The sequence below is a fragment of the Psammomys obesus genome, unplaced genomic scaffold (assembly GCF_907164565.1).
Source record: "Psammomys obesus unplaced genomic scaffold, mPsaObe1.curated_primary_1811, whole genome shotgun sequence".
Classification (NCBI taxonomy): Eukaryota; Metazoa; Chordata; class Mammalia; order Rodentia; family Muridae; genus Psammomys; species Psammomys obesus.
The window spans coordinates 3,940,275-3,967,396 of record NW_026596155.1 but is presented as its reverse complement, the minus strand read 5'-3'; the positions used below and the strand labels follow the sequence as shown (position 1 = coordinate 3,967,396).

The following is a 27,122-nucleotide window of genomic DNA, read 5'->3' as shown; positions in this document are numbered from 1 at the left end:
CACACACTGACACACACGCACATTCTCTCTCTCTCCCAAAAATAAAAAATCTTTTAAAAATAGCCTTAAATATGAAAAAAAATTTGAAGGAGAGCAGGGAAGGTTGGGAGAGAGGAAAAGGAAGGGAGAAATGTTGTTAATTATTAACTCAAAAAATATAAACTAAAAGTAATATGTAAGAATACATACAATTTTGTCGTTATTAGGTAAAATTTATGAGAAATTTATTAATTTTTGACTTAAAAATAGAATATAGATTTTTTTTATCAAATCAACTATACCAGTTTTTATTGAACATATTGTAAAGAAAAAGCCCACTGTGTTCCCTTGTCAAGTCTAGACCATTTGAAAGGCTGCAACACCCACTACTGCTACACAAGCCCGTGGACACGTACAGTTCAAAAGTATCCCAATGTTGATTGTCTAGAAAAACTAACCAATTCTGGGTGTAACAAATCTGAGTCAAATTTCAATAATCACTTCAATAATTTTCTTAACCAGATAGTGAGCTGAGGCGTTCCAGGAAGATGTTTCCAGTGTGAAACATCAGGAGCAGATCAGAAGCAACTAGTCTCATGAGATGGCCCTAATCGATGCCACACTGTCACCAGTAAAGGTAAACGGGGTGTGGATGGTGGTGCTGGGCAATCTCAGCACTGATGGTGAGTTCAAGGCTGCTGTGGGCGACACAGTGAAACCCCATTTAAAACAATAAGTAAAATAAAGGAAAGGTAGTTTAACCTCTTGTAAAATATTATTTCACAAAAGATTACACATACCCCTACTTAGTGTACTGCAAGCCCTCACACAAACACCTGCCACAGGGCTAAGGATCTAGATTCACTTATTCACACATTTTTTTCTATCTCATAGGGACTTGGGATAGAGCTCAGTATTAAAGTGCTTATTCAGCATTTATGAGGCCCCAGGCTTGATTCCCAGCACTGTAAAACAAAACAATTTTTTTAAATGGGTATGGTAAGAACGAGAGACAGTTTAGTAGTTAGAAGCACTTGCTATTTTTTATTTTTGCACAGCCTTCCTGGATGACTCCAGTCCCAGGGGATTGGAGGCTCTCTCTTCTGGCCTCTGTGGGTAGCAGGTATGTACATGATACAAGGCAAAACGCTCATACATATAAAATGAAACTCTTGCCAGGTGGTGGTGGTGCACACCTTTAATCCCCATACTCTGGAAGCAAAGGCAAGTGGATCTCTGAGTTCGCTGCCAGCCTGGTCTACAAAGTGAGTTCCAGGAAATGCAGGGCTACACAGAGGAACCCTGCCTTAGAACCAATCAATCAAACAAATAAATAGAAAAAGAAAAAATTGAAAACAAAACTCAGACCTTTTAAATCTAATGTTTAACTTTTCTCTATCTTAAAGCTACCATTTTTACAAGCTATGCATAACTTGTTTTTAAAGAAAAATGTCAGCTCTGACTACATTTTTAATCAGTGTACAGGTTGTTTATATTTTCTAAGATACATGTCTATTGTTATTATGTGAGCAAGGTATGATGGGTATGCCTGAGTGCGGACACATGTGTGCCAATGAAAGTGATGTGGAAGTCGGAGGGTAACTTTCAAGAGTCAGCTCTCTGCCTGGTCATCAACTCAGGCTACAGGCCTGTACAGGTGCACTTTAACCCACTAAGCCCCTTCGCTGCTCGAGCAGGTGTGCGCGTCCTATCAAGCACTGTGGTTTCCTATCAAACCATCCAACTTTTTTTTGTTCCTCCCCCTCTTTTTTGGCCTCTTTGGGACTGAATATTTAGAGTCTTGACTAGCATGCACAACATCTAGGCTTGATCCTGACAATGCACACACATATAAACATTTTAAGATATTAATTTTGCTACATCTACAAACTTACTTTTACTGTCCTATTTTCTCCATGTGTCTTTCTTTACCTTTTGCCTCAAGAACTTATTGTGAGATTTTCTTATATGTGAGTCTAGTGACAGGAAGACAGAGAGAGAAAGGAAAGGAGGGAGGAGAGAAGAGAGAGAAGGAGAGAGAGAGGGAGGGAGGGAGAGAGAGAAGAGAGAAGAGTCCTTGTTCTTAATCTACATCTAAACTTACTGAGTTCTTAATTTCAGTTTTAAATGTTTTGTTTGAAAATCTTCATATCAAGTCTAGGGATATAGTTCAATGGTCAAAGTCTTGCTGAACATGTGAGGTTCCCAGCAAGCTGTCCTCTGACTTCCATGCATGCTTCAACACAAACATTAGTGTTGTAAATGTTACTTTTCGTCCGGAGGGATTCCAATAGTTGTGAAAGGGATTTGAGACTGTAGTGGGCATCTCTGCCCCAGCTAGTTATTAAATAATTGAGACAGAGGCCTTTTGGTTTTATTAAAAAAATTTAAGGCATCATAACTGGGCAGGTATCAACCTTCTAAACTATTTTACTATTTCCCAGCTACACACCTCAAGTTAGCTGCCACAACTGTTCCTGCTTCTGCTTCTGACTGCTTCTGTTCTATCGGGCTATGTGCTCATGGTCTATGCTACCCCATGGCGACTTCCCTCTTGAAGGCTTCCTCTCCTCCTGCTACCTCTTCTGTTTCCTCTTCCTCCTTGCCCTCTCTTACCCCAAGCCCAGAACCCAAGCTCCGCCTACTTCTCTCCAAACCAGTTACAGGCTTCTAACTAATTTATTAACCAACTAACTTTAAATTAGGTAGAGCAAAGTTTGCACAACAAAGACTGGTAATTAGCATTAGAATACATAGCACCAGACCAACCCCCAGCATGTAAGTACACACACTACATTGTAATAAAAATTAAAAAACCAACAAAAAACAAAATACAAATCCAGACAACAGACTAAGCAGAACCCACAGCTCCAGTCAGCTCTCACTGGTCTGATCCCAGCCCATGAGGAAAATGACATCCTTTCCCTCCCATCACGCTGTCACTATCATGCACGAATGCTTCATAACATAAGCAACCAATTTTAGGGCCACTTCTTAAGATCCGTGTTAACTTTCAGCTTTGCTCTCTGCCACTGCTCGGGTCACTTCCTTCCAGATGTTTGTAAAACATTCACAGCTGGTTTTATGAGCCATTAGCTGCTGTGAGTTGCCTGTTAGAATCAGCTTCATGAGTCTAGTATGCCAGTCAGATACTGCATAGCTATTCATACTCTGCCCGTATTTATTTCTTCTCCATTCCTTCTAAGCTATTATTACTCCAGTCATGGTGGTTGTGCATGTATATCATGTCCATTCCAAAGCACATCTATACGGACCCTTCAGGCCCACCTTCTCCAGTGTTCACAACTAGGGCTGATGTGTGACTGGAGCTAGTGTTTTTGCTCCACTGTGCAGGCCCCAGGAATCAAACTTAGGTCCTCAAATTTGCCAGCAAGCGCCTTTACCCGCTTGTAATCTCACCACCCCTTGTATCTTTTCTTGATTTTGTAATTTTATGTTCATATAAAAATAATGTTTTCCCTACCTTACACAGAACTTTAGGTTCCATATATCCATGTTTCCTCCAGAAGAACAGTGCCCCAACATATAATAGGTATTCAATACATATTTCTAAATGGTGAATAAAGAAATATTAGGACCTACCTAACTCTCTCTCTCTCTTTTATTTTTCACATCTTCTTTCCTTTTATTGGAAAATTATTTGTGGGTGCTAGAATCTTAGCTCAGTGGCTAAGAGCACTGTCCGTTCTTGAAGAAAACCTGGGTTTAGTTCCTGAATTCACAGCAGCTCCCCATCATCCATAAATCCAATCCCAGGGGACCCGTCTTAGGGTTCCATTCCCACTGCTATGATAAAACACTATAACTAAAAGCAACTTGGAGAAGAAAGGTTTATTTCATCTTATGCTTCTATGTCACAGTCCACCAACAAAGGAAGTAATGGCAGGAACTCCAGCCAAGAACCTGGAGGCAGGACCTGAAGCAGAGGCCATGCAGGAACCCTGCTTGCTGACTTGCTCCCTCATGGTGGCATTTGCTGGCATTACAGGCATGTGCCATCGCACATGGCTTCTTTTTTTAATTTTTTTCCTTTTATTGAAAATAGATTTTTTTTTCTCACATAATATATCCTGATTACAGTTTCCCCTGCCTCCCTCCCTCTACCCATTCATTCTCATAGCCGGGATTACACAGGGACACCCTGTCTCACAGGGTGGGGAACCACTAAACTGAAAGCTGTGATATACACGAAGAGGACCCGGTACAGACCTGTATGGGCCCTGGGTATGTTGCCTCAGACTCTGTGAGCTCTTATCAGCTTTGATCATGTGGATTTAGGAACCCTGTTTTCTTGGTATCCTCCATCACCTCTTGCTCTTACACTCTTGACTCTTAGAATCTTTCCACCTCCTCTTTTGTAAGGTTCCCTGTGTCCTGAGGGGAGGGATTTGATGAAGACATCCTATCTAGGGCTGAATGTTCCAAACTCACTCACTCTGTGCATAATATCTGAATGCTCCAAACTCACTCTCTGTGTACATAATATCAATCTGTATTTAATACCATCTGCTGCAAGAGGAAACTTCTCTGATGATGTCACCCTGCTTTCTTAAACCCCCCAGGAGTGGCACGCCTTACCCAGAATGCTAGGTCCTCCCACATCAATCATTAATGAAGAAAATGCCTTACAACCAGGTGTGATGGCCGCAGGTTGATTCCCGATGGCCTGGTCTGCAGAGTGACTTCCACAACAGCCAGACACACACACACACACACACATACACACACACACACACACACACACACACAGAGTCTCAAAAAAAGAAAAAAGAAAATGCCTTACAGGCTTGCCTACATGACAATCTTAGGGAAGCATTTTCAGTTACAATTCCCTCTTCCCAGATCGACTAGGTTTCTGTCAAGTGACAAAACCCAACCAGCACAGAATCCAACACCCACTGCTAACCACTGAGAACACCAGGAATGCATTTACATAAATGCAGACAAAGTATCATAAACAGAAACTAAAATAAATGAATCTAAAAGAAAATAAATTAAAAAATAATATTTCTCATTTAGAAAATGTCATTTTGGTGCATAAACAAGTCAACTGCAATATACTAGTGGCAAACAATACACACTAAGAATTTCACTTGCTTCTTTATTTAGGTGTCTCTTCCTCTTTCCACTGTACCTTTGCACCATTTGCTCTACACAACAGCTTAAATACTTTCATTACTCACTGTTTTACTTTCATTCAGTTTTGCCAACTACCTACTGCAAGCTCTTTAGCAGTTCCCATAGTATCAGTAAGGGGCACACATAGAACAACAGACGTGACAGCCCCTGACAACTGCAGCATATTCCTTACAATAGGCAGCCCTCATCATTGTTGAACTTCCCAGCCTCTGTTAACTAATGACAATTACCCATGTGAATACAGCACTTTAGTGTAAAAAATTAAATAAATATATTAAAGACCACTTTGCTTACTGAAAATCTGTGTTTTTCTTCTGCTTCCTAAGTATAAAGTCAGATATATCTTCATTTCTCTTGGGGCAAAATAAAGTCAAGCAACTGAATTTTACCTAGAATAGAGACTGGATGCAAAACACTCTGTAAAAGCTTTTCTCACATGCCTTTCCCGTGTCTTTTTCTCTTTCAGCCTAGTGGAAGACTGAAAGCTTTACTCATCCAATTATAAAATTTAGCCCAATGTCATTTTCTAGTCTACTGCATAGCAGCATTAAAAAAAAAAAAAAAAAAAGGCTACATTGTTTTTAAAAATGCATTCAAATGAAACAGAGAGCCATCCTCTTCCTTCCCTTCTCTGACAAATGTCTCTCTAGTAGTCCAGACTGGCCCTGAAGGCATGCTCCTTCTGCCTCAATCTTCCAGAAGCATCAGGATAACTGAAATGGTATTGTGAGGTAATGCTGATAATTAATTAACTGATTATCGACTATATTCTCTGAAACTCAAACTATGTATAGCAGTGAAAACTCTGTATTTCATCCTTCCTCTATAATTGTATTGAATTCTATAGCCTCTAAAAATGTTTATTGTACCCTCAAACTTAATCCCAGCACTCAGGAGGCAAAAAGAAGGGATCTCTATTAGTTCAGGGCCAGCCTGGTCTATATAGCTAGTTCCAGGACAGCCATACAAGTGAGACTGTCTCAAGTGTATACACACATACACACACACACGTACACACATATGTACACAGAGACACAGACAGACAGAAAGGGAAATGTAACATTCTATTTCTACCTGAAGTTCTTCTATAAAACTTCCATATCTTTCTTGACCAGTTTTAAGGATGTCTTACACTGTAGCCCTGATTAACCTGGTAATAATTTTGTGGCTCCTCCTGCCTCGGCCTCCAGGTACTAGGATGCAAGTTTGGTTGTTTTATTTTTACGTTTAGGTACTTATCTGTGTGATGTACACATATGTGTGAACTCCATACATGAGTATGGAGGGCAGGGAGCAACCTGTAGAATTCAGTTCTCTCTCTTACATGTGGGTCCTGAGGGTCACACTCAGGTTGTCAGGTTTGGCAGCAGATTTTCAAAACTGCTGGACCATGGCCCTGGCCCCAGGATGGAAGATTAAATGTGAAATTCTCCTACTAAAATGATTAACTGGATGAAAAAACAAGGCCCAACTACATTTGCTGGTAAGAAACTAACTTCACTTCTAACACTGAAGAATACAAAGGGACAAAATATGATATTAAAAACAAACAATCCAAAAGAAACAAGAGTAGCCATATTTATATTAAGTAAAATCGATTTCAATTCAAAACCAGGAAAGAGCAATAAGATCACTGTCTAAAGACCATAGGGTCAAAGGGTAAGGTGGTAATTCAGCAAAAAGGAAACAATTGTAAATCTCTATGACTACAGCGTCAGAGCAGGAAGACAGGCTCCAATCAGCGACAGTAAGGGCTGTGGCATCCATTGCCAGCAATGCACAGGTCATCCAGGCAGAAAGCCAAGAGAAGCATCAGTCAAGCTGCACTAGGCCAAATGGGCCTAACAGACACCAACAGACCATTACCCCCAGACTTGTAAATTGCCTTGTTCTCATCACCATTTGTGACATTTTCCAAGTGTAATCATGAAAACTTAGCTCAACAAAATATGAAGCTTGAAGTCACACCTACAGCCTTTCCCAACCTCGATGCAACAAAACTAAAAATCAGTAACATAATAAAATTTTGGAAACATACAAATACATGAAAAACTTAAAACTTATTCTTTCCTTTCTTTTCTTAGCCCAGGCTGGCCATGAATGCTCGATCCTCCTGCCTCGGGCTTCTACATATAGAGATTACAGGTGTGTACTACCATACCAGCCTAGTTGTTCTGAAATAACCAACAGAGAAGAGAAACCAAGAGGAAATACTTTAAATTCCTTGAAAAAAATAAAAACAACACATGAAAAACCTAAAAAGATCTCAAACACACAACTTACGTTACATTTTAAGGAACTAGAAACACAGAACAAACCAAACCCTAAGTTAGGAGAAAGAAATAACAAAGATCACAGCAAAAATAAATGGAAGAGAGACTAAAAGTTATAAAAGTCAATCCAAAAACAACAAGAGCTGGTTCTGCTAAAAAATACATTTGATAAATGCTTAGCTGGAGTAAGAAAAAAAAAAAATGAAACTATCATAAATTGGAGGCTAATCCAGGCTACCCAGAAAGCGCCAAGACAGGCTGGACTGCAGAAAGAGCAACAAGTACAAATCAATAAATGTACTGTACCCAGCCATGTGACCATCGCAACAGACACAGAAAAGAGTTTTATGAAACTTAGTAACTCTCTGTGGTAAAGCTCTCAAGAAATCACATACAGAAGTAACAGAGGTAATCATTTAAGGCCATATCCAAAAGTCCAACAGCTAGCATTCTGTTCATGAGGAAGAACTGAGAACTATCTCTCTAAAAATCTCAAGAAAAAAAAATGCTCACTTTCACTCAATAAAGTGCTAGAAGTCCTATACAGAGCAATCAGAGAAGAGCGAGACAGACTATTTGCACTGGAAAAGAGGAAGTCAAACAGTTACTATCACTAGAGGACAGCTCTTACACAGAAAACCTAACACTAAGTAACAATTTAAGTGTCAGGACACACTGCCCCCAGTCAAAACCTAACAGCACTGCTGGAGGCCAGCAGCAGCAAGCTGTCTGAGACTGCTATCAGGAAAGTGATCACATTTACACAGTCACCAACACAAGCACAGAGGAGCCAAGCCCCACAATACTGATGCATATACTTAACCAGAAAAGCGAAAGAGCTCTACAATAAAACTTGTAAAACACTAATTACTGAGAAGCTGAGAATACAGCTCGGTGATAATACACAGGCTTAGAATATGTGATACCTTTGGTCTAATTCCCAGCACCGAAATAATTAAAAAAAAAAAGATTAAAAACTCTGTGTGTGCGAGAGCAGGAAATGATAGTGGCAGGCAGACACATACATGTTTTCTGGCTTTGTTTTTGTTTTTAATACATGAATCCCAAGTTGGTGTCTGAGACTTGGGTTTGCCCTTGAACTTATGGACCACCAGCCTCTACTCCCCAAGTGCTGAGGTTAGACCTGTACACAACCATGCCCACTTTGATGCACGGCTGGAGACAGAATCCAAGGGCTTCACGTAACTGAGGCAAGTACTGCATCAATGGAGCTACACCCCCAGTCCCGAAGCAAATAGTGCACACTGGCCATATGTCCAGGAATCTTGTTAAACTTAAACCTTAAACTTAACAGTGCCATTGTGGTCTTTGTATTTATATGCACATATTAAATGAGTAAACTGTGATGTTTTCATCTTAATCCCTTATTTCTTTCTCTTGCTGGGTATTAACTCACATCTGCAGAATTGAACAAGTATCAGAAGTAGGTATTATTCAACACTGTGCTAGTACATGGAATCTTTTCTTTAGTAAATATTTTATTTTAATTTATTTTGTAAATATATTTCCACAAATTTCTTTTGTTGGGCTGTAGAATTGGCTCAGAGGTTAAGAGCACTGGCTGTTCTTCCAAAGGTCCTGAGTTCAATTCCCAGAAACTATATGGTGGCTCACAACCATCTACAGTGAGATCTGGTGCCCTCTTCTGGTGCTCATGTGTACAGGCAGGCAGAATGCTGTATAAATAATAAACATGGATGTCTAACACTCACAATTTTAAATTTTTTTCTTTTGTCAGGGAAATTTATTTTAATCTTATTTTACGGATGTCTGTGTGAGGGTATCAGATCCTCTGGAACTTCAGTTATAGACATTTGTGAGCTGCCATGTGGATGCTAGGTATTGAAGCCGGGATCTATGGAAGAGCAGCCAGTGCTCTTAATCACTGAATCATCTTTCCAGCCCAGGCTGGTATATAGAATCTTAAGTATTTTTCTTCCTTTTTAATTTACAAGCATTCTGTTTTTTGCAATTTCAAATTTCTGTTTACCAAAGTATAAGTTGAATGTAAATTAGTCTCTGCTTCTTCTATTAATTAGTTTTGCATGTTAAAACACTATAGTTAAGAAACTGAAATATACCAAAACAAACAATTCTAAAAAGAATGATTTCAGAACAAAAGATGCACTGAAAGACAGAAAACAGAGAATAAAATTAGTAAAACTTAAAGCTAGGAGAAACAGAACATTTTATTAATTCAACATCTGTTTGCATGTCTAATAAAGACCTATGAAATTTCATTATTAGAAAATACAATAGAAAAAAAAAAAAAAAACAACCTGTCCGGCAGTAAGAGATAGCTGCACTTTCAGTTGAGAGAGCACTGGCATCTTGATGGTCTACAATGGAAGTCGTAATGTTAGACTCAATGACCAGGAAGAGTGGAACTGTCTGAAATTTTAACAAAACAAGGCTGTCACCTATCTCAGACTTGGTGACAGAAGGGCTCATGGAGAGAAGAGCCATCACGCAAATGTCTTCAGGGGTAGACATATCCTCACGGAACAACAGGTATCCACTTGAGCAAGAAGACTCAGGAAGCATCCAGTTAAAAGGTTGAGATTTTAGGGGACTACTTCTGGAGGGGACACAGTGGGAGAATTTCAAGAAAGAAGTGGATGGGAAGAGGAGAAACAAAACAAAACTGTGAGCTCTTAGGAGAATTAGATGTGAGAAGGTGACCTAGAAGGCTAGGCTTTGGTAGAGTCCGATATAAATGCAGATAAATAAGAAGAGAAGCCTCAGTAGAGTCAGCAGATAATGGTGCTCAGACTGTGGTGTGGCTGGGAAGAGCAATACAAACCTAGTTTCCTCCTGGCCCTATCAGGGAACTGTGGAATAAAGAGAAAATTCTTACTCTTTGGTTGGTTTTTGGAAATCAGAGTGTAAAATAGGATGGCCTTGAACTTGGGTTACTCTAGCTGCCTCTGCCTTCTGGGTGTATATCTGTAGCCATGTGTGCTACCATGCCCAGCTAAAACCTTTAGTTTTTCTTAATTGACTCTCTCATGATCTGTGGCCTAGGATTATTCCTGAAATATCATTCCAGCTACATTTCTAGTTTTTCCTGCTGACTCTTGCTCATTGTCTTCCACTGAGTCTTGTTCTTCTAACAGTACACTTTGGATCAGTTCTGCTTTTCATTCTATATAACCTAAAGTTCCTTGGCAGAGTTTTATACCTTTAATGCCTCTGTTAAGCTTTCCAAATGACATCAGCCTCTAGGTAATTAGTAAGGATATCAACAACAAACATAACCAAGAACCAAATACCTTTTTGCCCAAATATTTCTTCTACAGTGTCTCTTTAATACAAGAGAGGTATATGGAATGTTTTCTATCAGCTCAACATACTGCTTTAGTCACGTGCCCAAGTTAAGGGCTACATGTGATCAACTCCCCACAGTCTAAAAAGGACATGACATCCACAGAGTTTCTACAAGACAGCACCCTACCAATTACCTCTTGCTACTTAAAAAGAGGGGTGGGGGTGGGGAGGAATCAGGAGAGATGGTTCATCTGCTCAGAACACAGAATACTCTTCCAAGAAACCTAGATTTGTTTCCTAGCACCCACATGGCAGCTCACTGTTCCAGGGGAACCAACACCCTATTCTGGCTTCTGCGGGTGCTAGGCACACCCATGATGCACATATACACATGCAGGCAAAATGCCACCTAAACACAGAAAAAGTATATAATAATAAATTAAAAGCCAACGAGCTGGGCTTGTGGCACATACTTATAGTCCAAACACTTGGGAGGCTGAGGCAGTGGGATCTTGGCTATGTGGTAAGAACCTGTCTTTAAAAAAAAAAAAAAAAAAAAAAAAAAAAGGAAAGAAAAAAACAAGGAAGAAAAGAGAAAAAGAAAATAATAAAAGGGCCCAAGACCCATCTCATTCTGACAAGCATTACTGCTCTGAGCTGGCAGCAGCAGATATGAATTATTCTGTTGGAAGGCAGTCAGCTACTTATCATAATCCAACTTAGAGATTGTCTATTCTTACCCACAATTGGTAATGAAAATATTAAACCTAATACTTAACCTAGCCTAGTGATTCTGACTTAAACAAGGTATGGCAGGAAGCCAGCCATTAGTGGTTTTTTGGTTGGTTTGTTTGTTTGTTTTGGTTTTGAAGAGGGCCCCAGATGTTTCTCAAGTGTAGCCAAATCTCACTCTGACTGATGTTTCTCAACTGTGTTGTACAAGACAGGAGGTCTACTTTATAAATACACAAACCTCTTATTATTCAGAGTTGCGGCTCTCAGTCTAAGTATCCATCTGAACCACTAAGAGACTGTTTCAAAATCTTGACAGCAAACTCCAGAGACATTGAATGAGAAACTCTGGGATGAGAATGGGGCATCGGTAATTGAACTTCCCAAGTGATTCTAATGTGCAGACAAGTCTGAGAGCCACTGATGCATACACACTGCCAACAACAGAAGTCGCTGAAGATCATAATTCCATGTAACCACAATCTGTTGTGGAGATAAACGTGTTTTTGTTTGGTCCCAGGCGTGGGATGTGGGACTGATTCAGATGGTCCACAGCAGCAGACTATTTGCCTTATGTCGGCTCTGAGAGGCGCTCTTTGCCAGCTGCAGATAGTTTAAATCTGAGGACTCTGGAGAGAGGATAAATGCAGAGCCCAGAGAGTGTGGAGCTCTGAGAAAGAACAAGGCTGCTCCTGCTCCCCCCTGAGGCTCCTGGTTACTGTTTTGAGACAAGAAGTTGGAGATCTCCTGAAACGAGGACTAGATTGGCCCCAGGGAACCCGATGACCCAGACCAGCAGGAATCAGCCCCTCTCCCACTAACCCTTTCTCTCTCCTACCTGGTGCTGGGGTATTGGAAGAGACTGGGGTAGAGTAGGGAGAAAAAGATATAAGAAATGTAAATAAAAGAGTTTTAAAAAACTATCACCAACAATAGTATCTCAGTATCTTACACTACCAAAACAATGTAGCTCCCAGAATGTGCCACACATCTACAAACTCAGAAAAGCTTCTTCTCATCACAGCTCTGTCCCACTTACCTTTCAGTTTAAGAATCTCCAAGAATCTGGAGAGATGGCTCAGTGGTTAAGAGCACTGTCTGCTCTTCCAGAGGACCTGAGTTCAATTCCCAGCAACCACATGGTGGCTTACAACCATCTATAATGAAATCTGGTGCCCTCTTCTGGTGTGCAGCTGTACATGCAGATAGAGCACTCATATACATAAAGTAAATATAATAAATATAAATGTAATATTTAAAAAAAAGAATCCCCAAGAATAACCTTCAAAACCAGGTGTGGTGCAAATGCATGTACACCTAGCACTCAGAAGGCTAGGGCAGAATGATTGCCTTGAGTTCGAGGCCAGCCTAGGGTATATAGAAAGACTCTGAAGACAGAACAAAATAGAACAAATATGTATATATATAGCCTTCTCGGTATAAATTTTAGCAACGAACACACACCACATACACACATGTCAGTCTACCTGTAATAATTAAAACTTTTAATGCTTCCATCTAATGTTCTTATTGAGCTTCTTGAAATTAAACCTTTTATGTTTTAGCCCAGGTGCTTAAATGCATGAAGCAATAAGCTGAGTCCATTCTATTACAGAAAACTTTGTCTATATTGTATAATATTAATTAGCATGTAGGTGCCTACTTTGATAAATTGTACAAGATATTTTATTTATATATTATATAGAGCAAACATTTAATGTTGTTTTATTTATGAATTGCTACAAATCAAGAAAGAATCCAGAATCATAGAATAGCATCTAAAATAATGATGTTTTCCACCAAAGTGATTTTTAAAATATGCCTGTTTTATATGTTTTTCTACATTAGTATAATGATGTCTGTGCCTCTTAGGGAAGTACTTGCCACCTTAGAATGAGAACAAATCATGAAAAACCTCCAAATATTTTGAATAACATGTAGGTAAGCTACGAATATACTGCCAGTATGCTTAGCACACCTAGTCCTCCTAGTACTCAGTGTCACCCAGCCAGAGCTCACATCCCATAATAGTTACGTTAGCATTTGATAACTGCAAACTCGCTGCATGTTGTCTATTATTACCCAAAGAATAAATCTGCTAAATACTGGCTAAAGAGCAACTAACCACATCATATACTTCATTAAACACTTGTATCTCTATCCTTAAGGCCATAAAAGTCACCAGTGATTACTCGACTGCCAAGTATTTAAAGTAAAATCTTTACTAGCAAAAAAGTCCTTGCTTGTGGTTGAGAGCGTATAGCTCAGTGGTACAGCACTTGTCAAAATCCCCAGGATCAAACAAACTAATAAAATGGCGGTGGAAAAGCATGCTTGACACATCTATAAACACACCTGAAGCATAAGTAGGGGATTTTAGGTCCAGAGCTACAGAGTAGACTTAAGTCTTAAACACAACAAGCAAAAAGAGAAAGAGAACAATTTGATTACTGAATTACTCCTATATTTTCAGTGAGTGCCCATTATCTGCTTAGAAATAGATGAAAACTAAAGTATTTGAAGTTTCTTGTAAGACAGTAAAAGTATCAACCCACAATATTTGGCATTTGGGGCTGACTTTCTTTTTTACCTTATTTGGCGACTTCAAAGGTGAGATGGCTATCTTATTTGGTGTCTGTGTTGTAGAATTTAAAGTTGATCCAATAACACCACTTTCTGATATTGTTATAGTCTTTGATGGAGTTCCAGGAGTAGACTGTGAAAGAACCCTACCTGCAAATGAGAGGCAGCACATCAGTTGATGGTTTTAAGTAATGGTTTAAAAAAAAAAATTAAGTGGTGACGGCCTCTATATACAAGGACTTTAGTTTCACATATACTGATACATGACTTTAAAGACATCAGTGAGACCCTATAAAAATAGAGAACTTAGGTAAAAACAAAATAAAACTCAATAATATGTAAGATCAGCTTACCCAAGAGTACCCCTGAAACACAGTTAGGCTATATACATCAGAGTAAGCTTGGGACAACTCAGAACTTGCATCCAAAGTCTTCTTCAGTCTCTGCCTGTACAACAGCTGTCTTCCTATCTGAACCTAAATCACGCAGGGCAAATAAAATGCCACAGTTCTGCTGCAAAGGCAGCCGGTTGGGAGAGTGCTTGACTGGCATAGCTCTACCCTAGAACCTTATAAACCAGGCAAGATGGGACACCATTGTGGAGGCAGAGACATGAGGAGCCCAAGGTCATTCTCAGCAACACAGTAATAGGCCAGCCAGGGACACATAAGACTTGGGCTCAAAACCAAAAACCATACAGACACTTATAAAACAGCTACTGGAGGCCAGAAAGATGGCTTAGTGGTTAAAAACGCTTGTTATTCTTCCAGAAAACCAGAATCGGATGCCAATTTCCATACCAGGTGGCTCACAGTTCCTTGTGACTTCAGCTCTAGGGGATCTGGTACACTCTTCTGGCCTCTGAACGTGCCCAAACAAATGGCAACACAAAACACACACACAAAAATTTATTAAAAAATAAAAAACTTAATTGAATGAACAAACCTGAACATAGATTTTAGAGTACCAAAAGGAAAACTTTCACCCAAGTGCCCTGGCTAGATGCCACATGATACTGTTTTGGACAACAGCTCCTCTGAATCTCAACCCTGGGAGATTCATAGTGTCTGGATGATGTGTATAGTTATTTATTTATTTGGTTAATTAGTTTTGTGCTTTTTAAAACAGAGTTTCTCTATATAGCAGCCCTGGCTTCTTGAAACTTTATCTGTAGACCAGGCTGGAGTTGAACTTGAAGATCCACCTGCCTCTGCCTCCTGAGTGCTGGAATTAAAGGCATGCGCTACCACCACCCAGCCAGAAGCTTTTATCTTGGGCAAGAAAAGAATACAAAGACATGCTAGCCCTGTAAATGTCAAAGGTCTAACCCTCCTTCCTTCACCTACCTTCACCTATATTCAGCCCCAGCCTAGATCTCTAAAGCCTTGAAGGATTATATAAAACAGCTGTTATTGCTGTTCCCCAAGTATTCTGATTCTCCTCCATTTCGGGCACATGGTAGCAACCGTACTTGCGCTTTTGGCTTTATGCCCTGTGAAGTCTTGAGGTTATATCTAGAGGGTTATGTGACTACTACTGCAAGTGAGTTATGAATAAACTCGGAATGTCATTTCTGGATCAGAACAGCCCAATATAAGCCCTTCTGAAGCCCTTTCCTCCACTGTGTGTAAGGTAGTAGCTCCTTTGTCTCCTGCCTCTCTAAGTGACCACTGGAACTATCTTCTAAACTGCAAATGGACATTCAGATAATTTTGAAGTATGAATAATAAACAATTTCTTGTGAAACAATTTGGAGATTATTTTGGCAGGAAAACCAGTATTATCCTGACTGACCCAGGCTGTCAGGTTTAAGAATCAAAAGCAACTGGCCACATCAAATATATAGAAGTAGGAGGGAAAAAAAAAAAAAGAAAAAACACATTCAATTCCATATTATCAAAAAACTTCTGATAAAAAAATTTCCTGTTAAGAGCACTATTCCAACATGAACGAGCCTCTAGTCACTGCGGGTGGAATGATCAAATTCACTCACCAAAGAGGAAAGGGCTAAGTACCCAGGAAGTAGTGGAGGTCGTAATGAAGTTACTGCTAGAATCCCTCTAACCCAGTTGCTTTAACCCAGGTTAAGCCTCAGCTACAAAGCACACTGTGAGGTGGCTCAGGAAAAAGATCTGGTTTGACCCTAGGGATTCACGTGGGAAGAGAACCAACGCCCACAAACTGTCCTCTGACTTCTACACACCCACCCATCAATCAATAAACAAATGTAATTTTAAACACTTAAAAACCATTTTAAAGTAATTTGTGAATGTTTCCTTAGCATACCATATGTGTGCTTTACAAAGTGCATGCCTAAAACAAGCCTAACACTCCAGAAACAATAATGAAGAGCTTCATAAAAATCCTCATTGCTTTAGTTATTAAAATAATTTTGTATTAAATGGGTATCATCTTCTAGGAAACATTCTTACTTTTAAAAATATTTTATTTGTATTATTTTTTAACAATTGTATGCATTTGTGTGATTTTTCATTTAACTTGTAACCAAAGACTTAAAGTTGAGTACAGAAGTCTCCTTTGCAATATGAGACTCACCATTCAGCAGGAGTTTTGATAAGGAATGTGGTGGGGGAAAAAACTTTAAAAAGTATTAGCATTAAGGTGACTTAGTTAAATTGGAATGTGACAGTGGTATTTTATATTTAGAAACTACCATTAAGGTCACTGGTTATTGTGGTTATGGCTGTTTTTAATAAATATATTTATTTATGTTACAGATTAAGGCTGAAATATTTACAAGTAAGAATTTAATATCTGAAATTGCTTTAAAACAATACATATAGATGGAAGGGTTGGAGGGTTTATGAAATAAGATTGGTCAAGACTGATTAAAGAGTGTGATCAAATTTCATTAAGTTATTTTCTCTAAACAAATAAAAACCATACGCACATGAGTGTGTGTAGGCAGGGTTGCTGCCACAGGGCCACAACTCCAGCCTTGTGTGTCTAAGCATGTGTTTGTGCAAGTGAGTGCAATGCCCCTGGAGGCCAGAAGAGCTGGAGTCATAGCTAACTGTGGGACACCATATATGGATGTTAGGGACCAAACTGAAACGGTATGTATGCACTCACAAACTGAGCCATCTCTCCAAACTCCTAAAAATCACACTTAGAGACAATCTCAATTCTTGAAGGTAATTAATACTGGGGAGGGGGGAATCATTTAAAACAGGGAAAATACTATGCTGACAAGATGGCTCAGTGGGTAAAGGTGCCTCCCACACAAACCTGATGACCTGAGAAAGGAAGAACTAAAACCCAAATCCTGAAAATTGTCTTTGATCTCCACACATCAACATAATAATAATTTAAATTTCAAAGCAAACTGAATAAGAAAGAGAACTAAAAGCCAAAGTTTACTTTCATTTTGAGTTTTATCTTAGAAGTCCTGCAGTCCACTGTGCCATTCCCAGATTCCTGGCCCTTACAACTGCAACTCCTGTGCTGCTGGGCCCACTGGGAGCTGGGGTTCCCCTAAGAAATCAGTCTGTTGAGGGTACCTCAGGCCTCTTTACACCAACTGAAGGTCACCCCCTTGCACTCAGGGACAGTGACTAAAATAACAGAGCAGGAAGTGAGCCCTGGTGCCCTATGAACTGCCCAGTAGCCCAGCATGGGCAGGTGGGCCAACTGAGGTGCTGAAGCACTCTGAACTCAGGAAGTGGGCGAGATGGGCCACACTGGCAGACTGTGCCCCAGGGTAGGAATTAAGAATTGGTGGCCACTCGATGTTCCCGTTTGCAGATTTCACCCTTTTGAGGTTACTGTAGAGTAAAGCTGGGGTTTAACATAAGGCAAGTGCTCTATCAGCAAGTTATGGCCCAGCCTATAAACTCTATACTAAGGACTAATATTTGCAATATTTAACGTAAGCTCAGAGTGTGATGGTCTCACGTGCTTGAGGCAGGGTTGAATCGCCTTCTGCCTCAGTGTAAAGTGATTCCACTTTGTAAATAAGTCTCCTGGGTCTTGCCTTGGGTTTTGGATACCCCAACTAGGCTTCCATCTATATTTCCTTTCCTTTTTATTCCCCCCCGCCTTAGGTTTATTAAGCCTGGAGAGATGGTCTGGTAGGTAAAGGTGTCGCCTGCCACTGAGCCTCAGGGGACAGACCCAAGTAAGGTACTAAAGCCCAACATGGCAGGAAAGAAGGGAATGCCTCAAACTGTCCTGTGACCTCCACACATACTCTAAGGTACAGAAGTGTTAGTGTTGTTTTTGAAATATGTATGTGTGTGCGTGCATGTGTGTGTTGCAGTCTCTCAACCTAGCTGGCACCCAAATACTTGAGACTGGACTATTATATTTGTTTAATAAGCTTTATGGCACAAGAACTGAACAGTAGTGATCTATTTTTAACCCTCTAAGCGAATCTGACTTCCTCCCAGCATCAATCCCTGAGATACTTGCACTTTATGGCTTTCTCTGCTCCAGCTGCTCTCCCCTCCTGTCTTCTGGACTTCTGCCTGACTTCCCTACTTCTTCTCTCTCTTCTCCTCCCCTGGGCTGGCAGGAGGTCCAGTCCTATTCTCTCCCATGCTCAGCAATAGACTGTTAAGCTGTTTTAATGACGCATTAGGAACAATTGGGGAAGCAGTGTTTACACAACATTGAGACAGGAGATTCTCAGAACCAGATATGGGAGTCACAGAAATCATCATTTGTATCTTTACACAGCACACAATCCTACACACAAGGGCTTACACTCAGCTTGCATGCAGGCGCACACACAAGGAATAATTCTGTTATTGAAGTAAGATTGATTACTGTGTATGTGCACACGCCACATTAGTGGGTCTATATTCTCCTGCCTCTCTGAGGGGCAGGGAGGCAGACCTCCCGCAAGCCTTCTAGTTTGGTCTCACGGACATGTGTTACAGTGCAGGTTCTGCTGTCTACTGCCTTCCCTCTGTGGGGCAGGCTCAGGCAGGGAGGAATCTTATCCTTCCTACTCCTAAATGGACATTAAATGAGGAATAACCCAGGCAAGAACAAGATACAAAGGAAATTTTGGGTTTCTAGTTTGGGGTTTGAGTTTGAGACAGGTTCTTGGGGAGCCCAGGCAGACCTAGAATTTAACACAGTATAACCAAAAATGGTCTTGAAACCCTCATCCTTCTCCACTAGGTACAGAAATGCAGGTTTGCCTAGATATCCCCCAAGTGCCAATGCCAGCTCCCAAGAACTGTGGACATCAAACTTATACCCAAGAATGAATCTGATTCTTAAGTCTCTAGCAGTGATCATGGGCTGTTTAAGTCCTAGTACCCAGCTGGCAGTTTGGGGTTGCCACATTAATGCTATAAATGATCAATACAGCCTTGATGTTCTCTTGAGGAAAGCCCCAACCCTGTAAGGATGAACAAAGAGCTACAGATGCTGTGGTTGGCAAGAGGTCCCTTCTGAAAACATGTATGATAATCAGTGTGGGTCCTGACCCCTTTGGGGTCAAATGACCCTGTCACAGGGGTCATCTAAGACTATCATACATTTCAGATATTTACATTATGATTCATAACTGTCGCCAAATTACTGTTATGAAGTAACAACAAAAATAATTTTATAGTTGGGGGTGACCACAGCATGACGAACTGTATTAAAGTGTTGCAGCATCAAGGTTGAGGACCATTAGCATCACACAAGGACAAATCAGCCTGATATATAACTTTGGCCAAATATTTGAATATTTCATGGTATACTTTAAATTTTAAGTGGTTTTTTGTTGTTGTTGTTGTTTTGTTTTATTTTTTTAATAAAGGAATCTGCTAGATTTTCCTCCAGGTAAATGATTTTCCTTTTTTTTTTTTTTTTTTTTTTTAACAGTTCTTCATTTAGTGTGTGAGAGAGGGTCTGGTTGTTCACAGGCCATGATGTGCTTATGGAAATCAGAGGACACCCTGCAGAAGCTGGCTCTCTCCTTCTACTATGTAAGCAATACTAATACACCAAAACCAGGAAATGAATCAAGCAAAGAATATTTTAAACAAGGACGTGACAAGATCAAATTTACATTTTAGGGAAACCGGCTATACATAGGTAAAGCCATCTTCAATAAGAACCCCCCAATTTAAAAACCAATCTTAACATATTTTGAAAGAGCATTAGCTGTAACATAAAAACAAATGATAAAACCTACTTGTAATAGGACACTTGTAATATAGGACAACTACTTTGGTGGCTAACAATGTGACATGTGTAAAAATATAAAGGCTACACAGAACTAGTCAACAGAGAAACTAAGCTGGGCACAGTATGAACGCCTGTACTGCACTAGGGAGGCTGTACAGAAAGACTACTGTGAGTACAAAAAGCCGCCTGGGCTACAGAATGGACAGCAGGCTAGCCAGGGCTATAGAGCAAGATCCTGACTCCCTCTCCCCAAAAAGATGAAATTATTTCTGCAAACTAAACTTAGTGTGAACAATTATAGTGACAGAACAGATATTTATCTTTATGCATTTTGTCTGCAATTACAAGGCAAGGTGATCAACTTGCAACATACTATAAACGACCCAAGGACTAAACAATGGCATCTAAGATAGTAACCCATACAATCAGAGAGAACTGTATTATTTGGGATTTTGTTGTTGTTTTGTATTACTGTGAATGGTATCAAGGTCTTAGGCATAGCCAACCTTTCTACTAACTGAACTACATTCCTAACAGAGCATTTGAAATCTAAAGATCTGAAATGATATAGTTACTGTTGATGACATATTTTAAAATATATGATAAAAAGGGCCTGGGTCACATGAAGGAAAGTGCTGGTAAATGTACTATAGCTTAAATTCTGTTATTATTTAAGTTCTTTCATAACAATTTTCTATTCATAAAAAATTGCATTTGGAGGATGAAGAGGTGGTTCAGCCATTAAGAACATTGGCGGCTCTTCCAGGGGACCCAGGTTTGATTACCAACACCCACACTTATAGTAATGTTTTTATTTCCTCAGAAGAGGGGATGAGATGAAAGCCATGCCCAAGCTATACTAATACAAGGCTTGAGCTGAGCCCAGACTGTTTTTATCTAAATATCCTTAGGCTAGGCCTGGAAGCTTCTAGTCTCCATACAATCTAATCTTCTGCAAGACCAGACCTTGAAGGCTTTAGCTTCCAGCCTCCATCTGCTATCCTAGGCCTAGACTTACTGCTGAATAAGCTCACCCCTTCTAGTTTTTTCTGATCTCTGGCTGGCTGGTTCAACTCAGCTGTTCTGGCTCAAAACTCCTCTCCAAGCTGATTCAAACTGGCCACTCTCTGCTTCTCATGGAATTGCTCTGCTTGGAAAACTGCTTCTGAACTCCATGAACCAAACTGTAAAAACTCAACTGTACTCAACTGAACTGCACCAAACTGAACTGTACTCTCCTCTCCATGCACTGCTCCTAAGTAGCTTCTCTTTCCTGTTTGTTCCCATGAAGAGTTGGGTGTATCCTATCTCTAACTAATTCTGTCAAGTCTTTCTCTGAGTCATCACATTGTCTGCCCCTCAATTAGACATCACTGTTTGGAGTTAAAGGTATGTACTAAATTCCAGCCAGAGGGATTAAAGGTATATACTGAGGGCATGTCTGTATTTCAGCCAGATCACACAGGCCTAGGTCTTTGGATGTGATCCCTTGCCAAAGTAGCCACGTTGCTGGATTAAAATTCCTCTATACCTCAGGGCTCAGGGAACTATGCAGAAGAGGTGGAAAGACTATAAAAGCCAGAGGGGATAGACAACACCAAAGAAATGGTGTCTCCCAGATACAACAGGCCTGATGCACAAAATACACTATGACAGCATGCACAGGGCCTGCCACATCCAAGTTAAAATGAGGACGGGTGGGGTGGAGGGGGTGGACACAAGTTCCCATCCCTAACCAAGAAGATATCTCTAACTGATAACAAAGGAAAACAGACCCTGCCCCCAGATGGACTCTCACTGGGTGTATTAACCACGCTTTTGGGCAGGCCCCATGCCCAGATGGAGTCTCACTGGGTGTATTAACCAAGCTTATGGGCAGGCCCCATGCCTAGCAGTTGATGCCACCACAAACCCAATGGTATTATTTTAGACTCTTGTTTCATATCACTGTGTTCAGGCATTTTTTTTGTCTTATAGGTCTTTTGCATGTATAATAAAAAGGAATTAGGTAACATTAAAGTTGATAAATAAAGTTGATTAAGGCTGATAAATGTATTCTAACCTAAATTCTGTTATTATTTAAATAACAATCATTTGATAACATGACAATTTTCTGTTCATATAGAATTTCTTGTGTGGGCTGGAAAGGTGGTTCAGACAAAGGAACTGGGTTATGATTTCCTATTTGGTGTTTTTATAGGTTTTGTGTTTTGTGTGTATGTATCTGTGTATCTTGTGCTGTCTATCTGTGGCTTTTAACCTGGTTTATTTGTTTTTGTTGTTGTTAATGCCTATTTGTTTTCTAAGAGAGAAAGAAGGCTGGAGTTGTAGAGGGAATTTCTAGGAAGCTGTGTGAAGATGTGGAAGAAGCTGGGAGGAGCTGGGGAGAGCTGAAAGGAGCTGGGAGGAGCTGGGAGAAGCTGGGAGGAGCTGGGGGGGAACTGGGAGGAGCTGGGGAGAGCTGTGGGGGAGCTGAGAGGAGCTGAGAGGAGCTGGGAGAAGCTGGGAGGAGCTGGGGGGTTGTAATCAGAATATATTGCATGAAAAAATTATTTTCAATAAAAGAGTGCAAAAATACCAATAAATAAGCTATAATCACTGCACTAAAAACATTTTAAGGTGGCAGAAGAGTCTTTTCTAACTCTAAAAAAACAGATACACACAGAGCTTGATAAACTATAAAGAAATACAACCTGTAATGACTGGTGACGACACTTGAGCTGTCTGTCCGGTAGCTGCTTTACTATTAATTGGTTTTGCAAAGATCAGCTTCGTGATCACTGGACCCGAGGTTGGTGTTCGAGGCTTCTTAGCAATCTAAAACATAAATAACTATGAAGACATCTGTTCCATAAAACATCTATGCAATAAAAAATGAGACAAGATTCATACACAACAGTATATGTAAAGTCATTTAGCAAGTGTATCTATAAATTAATATATAAACCATTTAAAATCAATCAATTCACCAAAATATTAATATGATCATATCTATAAGCACATGTTTCCTAACACCTCTACTTTCACAATAAATATCTAGCCTCTCTGAAACATGCAGATGGTGAAAACAGCTAAGTTTAATAATAATAATGCTTAATAGAGAAACATTACACACGATATTAGTTTCCCAAATAAGCTATTCAGTAATAAACAGACAGTTTCAAAACTGCAATACAAATGATGAGTCATTGCTGCACACACAACACATGACCACATTCACCCTCAATCTCAGATGTAAATACATACTACAGATTTACAACTACACTGTCTTTTCTCTCTCTCGCTTTTTCATTTGTTTTCTTTTTGAGATTTTAACTCCAGCAGCTAAGGCAGGCCTGGAGTTCACTATGTAGCCCAGGTTGGCCTTGAACTCACAACAATCCCTCTGCCTCAGCTTCCCAAATACTGAGATTATAGACATGAAGCACCATGCCTATTGCACACACATACCACGTGAACCAGTAAAAGTCCTGCCTTCACTCCCAAGGGCTAGGATTACAGGTACAAGCCAGCATGCCCAAGCTCAGCATTTTCATATACCGAGACTTACCTGTCGTAAAAACTCAAAGCGTGAAGAACATTTAATATTTTAATATTTTATCTTTTCACAAATATGTACATCGAGACCCTAAAGTATTATTTATTACTGGAGATGACTCAAATGAATAAATATAACCAACAGGAATAATTAGCAATACTCAGAAATGGTACTGATGACAGCTAAATACCAGTTCTATCTGTGCTCAAGTTACAGATGGCTTGCTATCACACTCACAATGCTACTTTCTGGCACTCAGAACATATCAGTGACACAAATTCCTTTCTTCAAAAGGAAATCCACTGGTGTAGCAATACAGCCAGCTTGCAAACCATGCTACACCTGAGTAAGTTAACTGGACTGTACAACACTGTAAACCAGTGTGCTCAGTGAAGCTCTAAAGCAAGGTGAAATTTCACATCTACACGTTAGTGACCACAGAAGTAGACAGTCTCGGAAAAAGAACCTTAGCCATTAAGACTTTAAAGTATTTCCCCCATTCCTGATTTTCACCATCATATGCTATATGCTTACCAAACAGAAAAAAATCTAAACAATGGAACCAAAAGCATATTAATTATTCAAATGAACAATCTCATCTTGTTCTTACGGTTGTATTTCTTAAGCACTTCTAAAAACAATTTCCAGATCCAATAAGGAAGCAGTTTTAAAAATAAGGCCTCATGTTGGCTAAGCTGGCCTTGACCTCTTTTAGTCTTCTGCCTCCAGAGGATATTACAGACACCAGCCACCACACCCGCCTATGTTATATAATACTGCGCATGCCCTTGAAAATGATTCTTTATTTTACTTACACTTTTCTTCTAGGGGAGCTTAGGAATCAAACTGAACTGGCCTGTGTTTGTAATTCATTTGCTAGAGTGTTTGCCTGGCATGCACAAAGCTCAGAGATTTAGGGTATTTATTGTTCTCCCAGAGGGCCTAGGTTCCATTCCTGGTACCCAAATGATAGCTCATCTGTAACTCCAGGCTTAGGAGATCTGATGCCTTCTTCTGGACTTTGCAAGAACTAGGCATGCACACAGTATACATTTAGGCAAAACATACATAAACGTAGATAGATGATTGACTGATAGACAGGTAGACAGACAGATAATAAATACACAAGCAAACAACTTCTTAAAAAATTTTAAAGAATCATTTTCAATAAATTTATATAATCAGCAGATTAAGACAAAATAACAAAAAAAATTTATAAATAAGGTAGAAAAGTCAGCCAAACACTCATGTAAATAACTTTCAGCACCATGTTAGACACGTTCTGGAGCCACTAAGGAGCTCTGCCATCCCAGACTGCTAGATGCTTATTGTTCTTATGCACTATACTCTTATGATATAGTGGTTAGCTCTGAATTTAAGTGTAACTATACCTCAGTCACTGCCTGTGGGACAGTCACTGCATTCATGACTTTTGAAAATGGGTCTCCTTAGTCTTCCTGCTATCCACACTCTAAGGGCCTCAATACTCTAAATTTAAAATCATGCTGTGCACTATTTAGTAGAAGAAAATCAGATTTGTATACTTTTATTCCTCAAAATAGCCCCAATATTTTGAGCCTGTTGTAGAAAACTATAAATGTGTAGTTGCTAACTTATTTTTCCAAAGTGTTTTAAAGTTTCATAAATTGAGCCAGGCGCAGTGATGCATGCCTCTAATCCCAGCACTTGGGAGGCAGAGGCAGGCGGATCTCTGTGAGTTTGAGGCCAGCCTGGTCTACAAAGCAAGTCCAGGACAGCTAAGGCTACACAGAGAAACCCTGCCTCAAAAAAACAAAAAATTAAAAAGTTTTATAAGTTGCCTTTGAGTTAGAAAGATCTACTCATGGCTGGAGAGATAGCTCAGGTTAAGAGCACTGGCTGCTCTTCCAGAGGTCCTGAGTTCAATTCCCAGCAACCACATGGTGGCTCACAACCATCTATAATGAGATCTGGTACCCTCTTTGGCATGTAGGTGTACATGCAGACAAAACATTATATACATAATATAGAAAATATTATAAATAGGTTTCTTTGGCTTTCTGTTGCTTGTTTCTGTTTGCTTATTAGTTGTTTGAGGCAGGGTCTCACTATATAGCCCTGGCTGTCCTAGAACTCATTATGTAGAGCAGGCTGTCCTCAAATTCACAGAGATCCACCTGTTTTTGCATCCTGGGATTAAGACATGCACCACCATGCCCAGTTCTGTTCTATATACAGATATATAAACTTTTCAAAACAAATGAAATTAGATTTATATAAAACCAACAACAGTAAAACAAGTGAGTATCAGACCTGAGCCTTTTATTATCAATACTTAGGAAACTAAAGTGAGAAATCAGTGAATAGGATCAATCAGTTATTCAAACAGTATTTGTACACTGGTCTCATGAGCTCTTCGTTCATTCTGATTTCCATCTTTAGTTCCTTGAGAACATGATAATGATCCACACTGCCAAGGCCAATCAAAACAGGTTTGAACACAAAGGACAGGATGCTTTCACAGCGATAAGGGAGGTTATCTCATTCAAGAGTGCCTCAAAAAATAAAAATAAATAAATGGTGAAGAAGCAGCAAAGGGCATGAACTGTTAAATACTAGAAGAAAGGATATAGCAGGTTACAAGGTTTGAGAAAACTTAAACTTCTTAAAGCAAAGTTCATGAGAATTAAAGTTTCTATTTCTTTCCCAACACAGTAGCCAAAACTTGAATGTAAATGTTGGCTAAGAGGGGGTAGCTCTCCCAAACTTTTCTACTCCTTATACGCCTTTCTTTGCTACTTTGACTCATGCCTTCTGGTTTTTTTTGTTTTGTTTTGTTTTTTTGTTGTTGTTTTTTTTTTTTCTTTGAGACAGGGTTTCTCTGTATAACCCTGGCTGTTCTGGAACACTCTCTGTAGACCAGGCTGACCTCAAACCCAAGATCTGCCAGCCTCTGCCTCCCAAGTGCTGGTATTAAAAGTGAGAGCCGCCATGACTGGCTGCCTTCTGGTTTCTTTTAAAAGGCAATTCTTCCAAACAGGGAATGGACTGTGGTTTCCTTCTCCTAAGTGAGTCACTATATTTATCAGCATTGTGGTGGCCTGAAGAGACTTCTTTGGCCATTAAAAACTGAGAAACATTTCATGTGTATCCTGGTAATCTATTACTATACTACCCATACTATTAAGTACTATTTTGACAGATGGAAGGGGAGGAGAACCTCCCCTATCAGTGGACTTGGAGATGAGATGAGGGAAAGAGGAAGGGTGAGATTGGGAGGGAATGAAGAAGGGGGCTACAGCTGGGATACAAAGTGAATAAACTGTAATTAATATTTTAAAAAGTACTATTCTGAAGGATGCTCAGTGTTGTAAGAACTATACAGTACTATGCTTGTTTTGTTTCTTGAATGATCAAGTAGCCATCTTAAGCTAAGGTTA

The 27,122-nt window shown here is 39.8% G+C and overlaps 1 protein-coding gene across 4 annotated transcripts in view; it reads right to left on the bottom strand.

The window, feature by feature from the left end:
* The window catches only part of Lin54 (lin-54 DREAM MuvB core complex component), a 65,052-nt gene that overhangs the window by 17,613 nt on the left and 20,317 nt on the right, over positions 1-27,122 (bottom strand). For all 4 annotated transcript variants that reach the window (XM_055594621.1, XM_055594618.1, XM_055594619.1 and 1 more), the window contains exons 3-4: positions 22,859-22,982; positions 14,023-14,165 (exon numbers count right to left, since the gene is read on the bottom strand). In XM_055594621.1, coding sequence (XP_055450596.1) covers positions 14,023-14,165; positions 22,859-22,982 — 267 coding nt within the window. The remainder of the gene's footprint in view (positions 1-14,022; positions 14,166-22,858; positions 22,983-27,122) is intronic.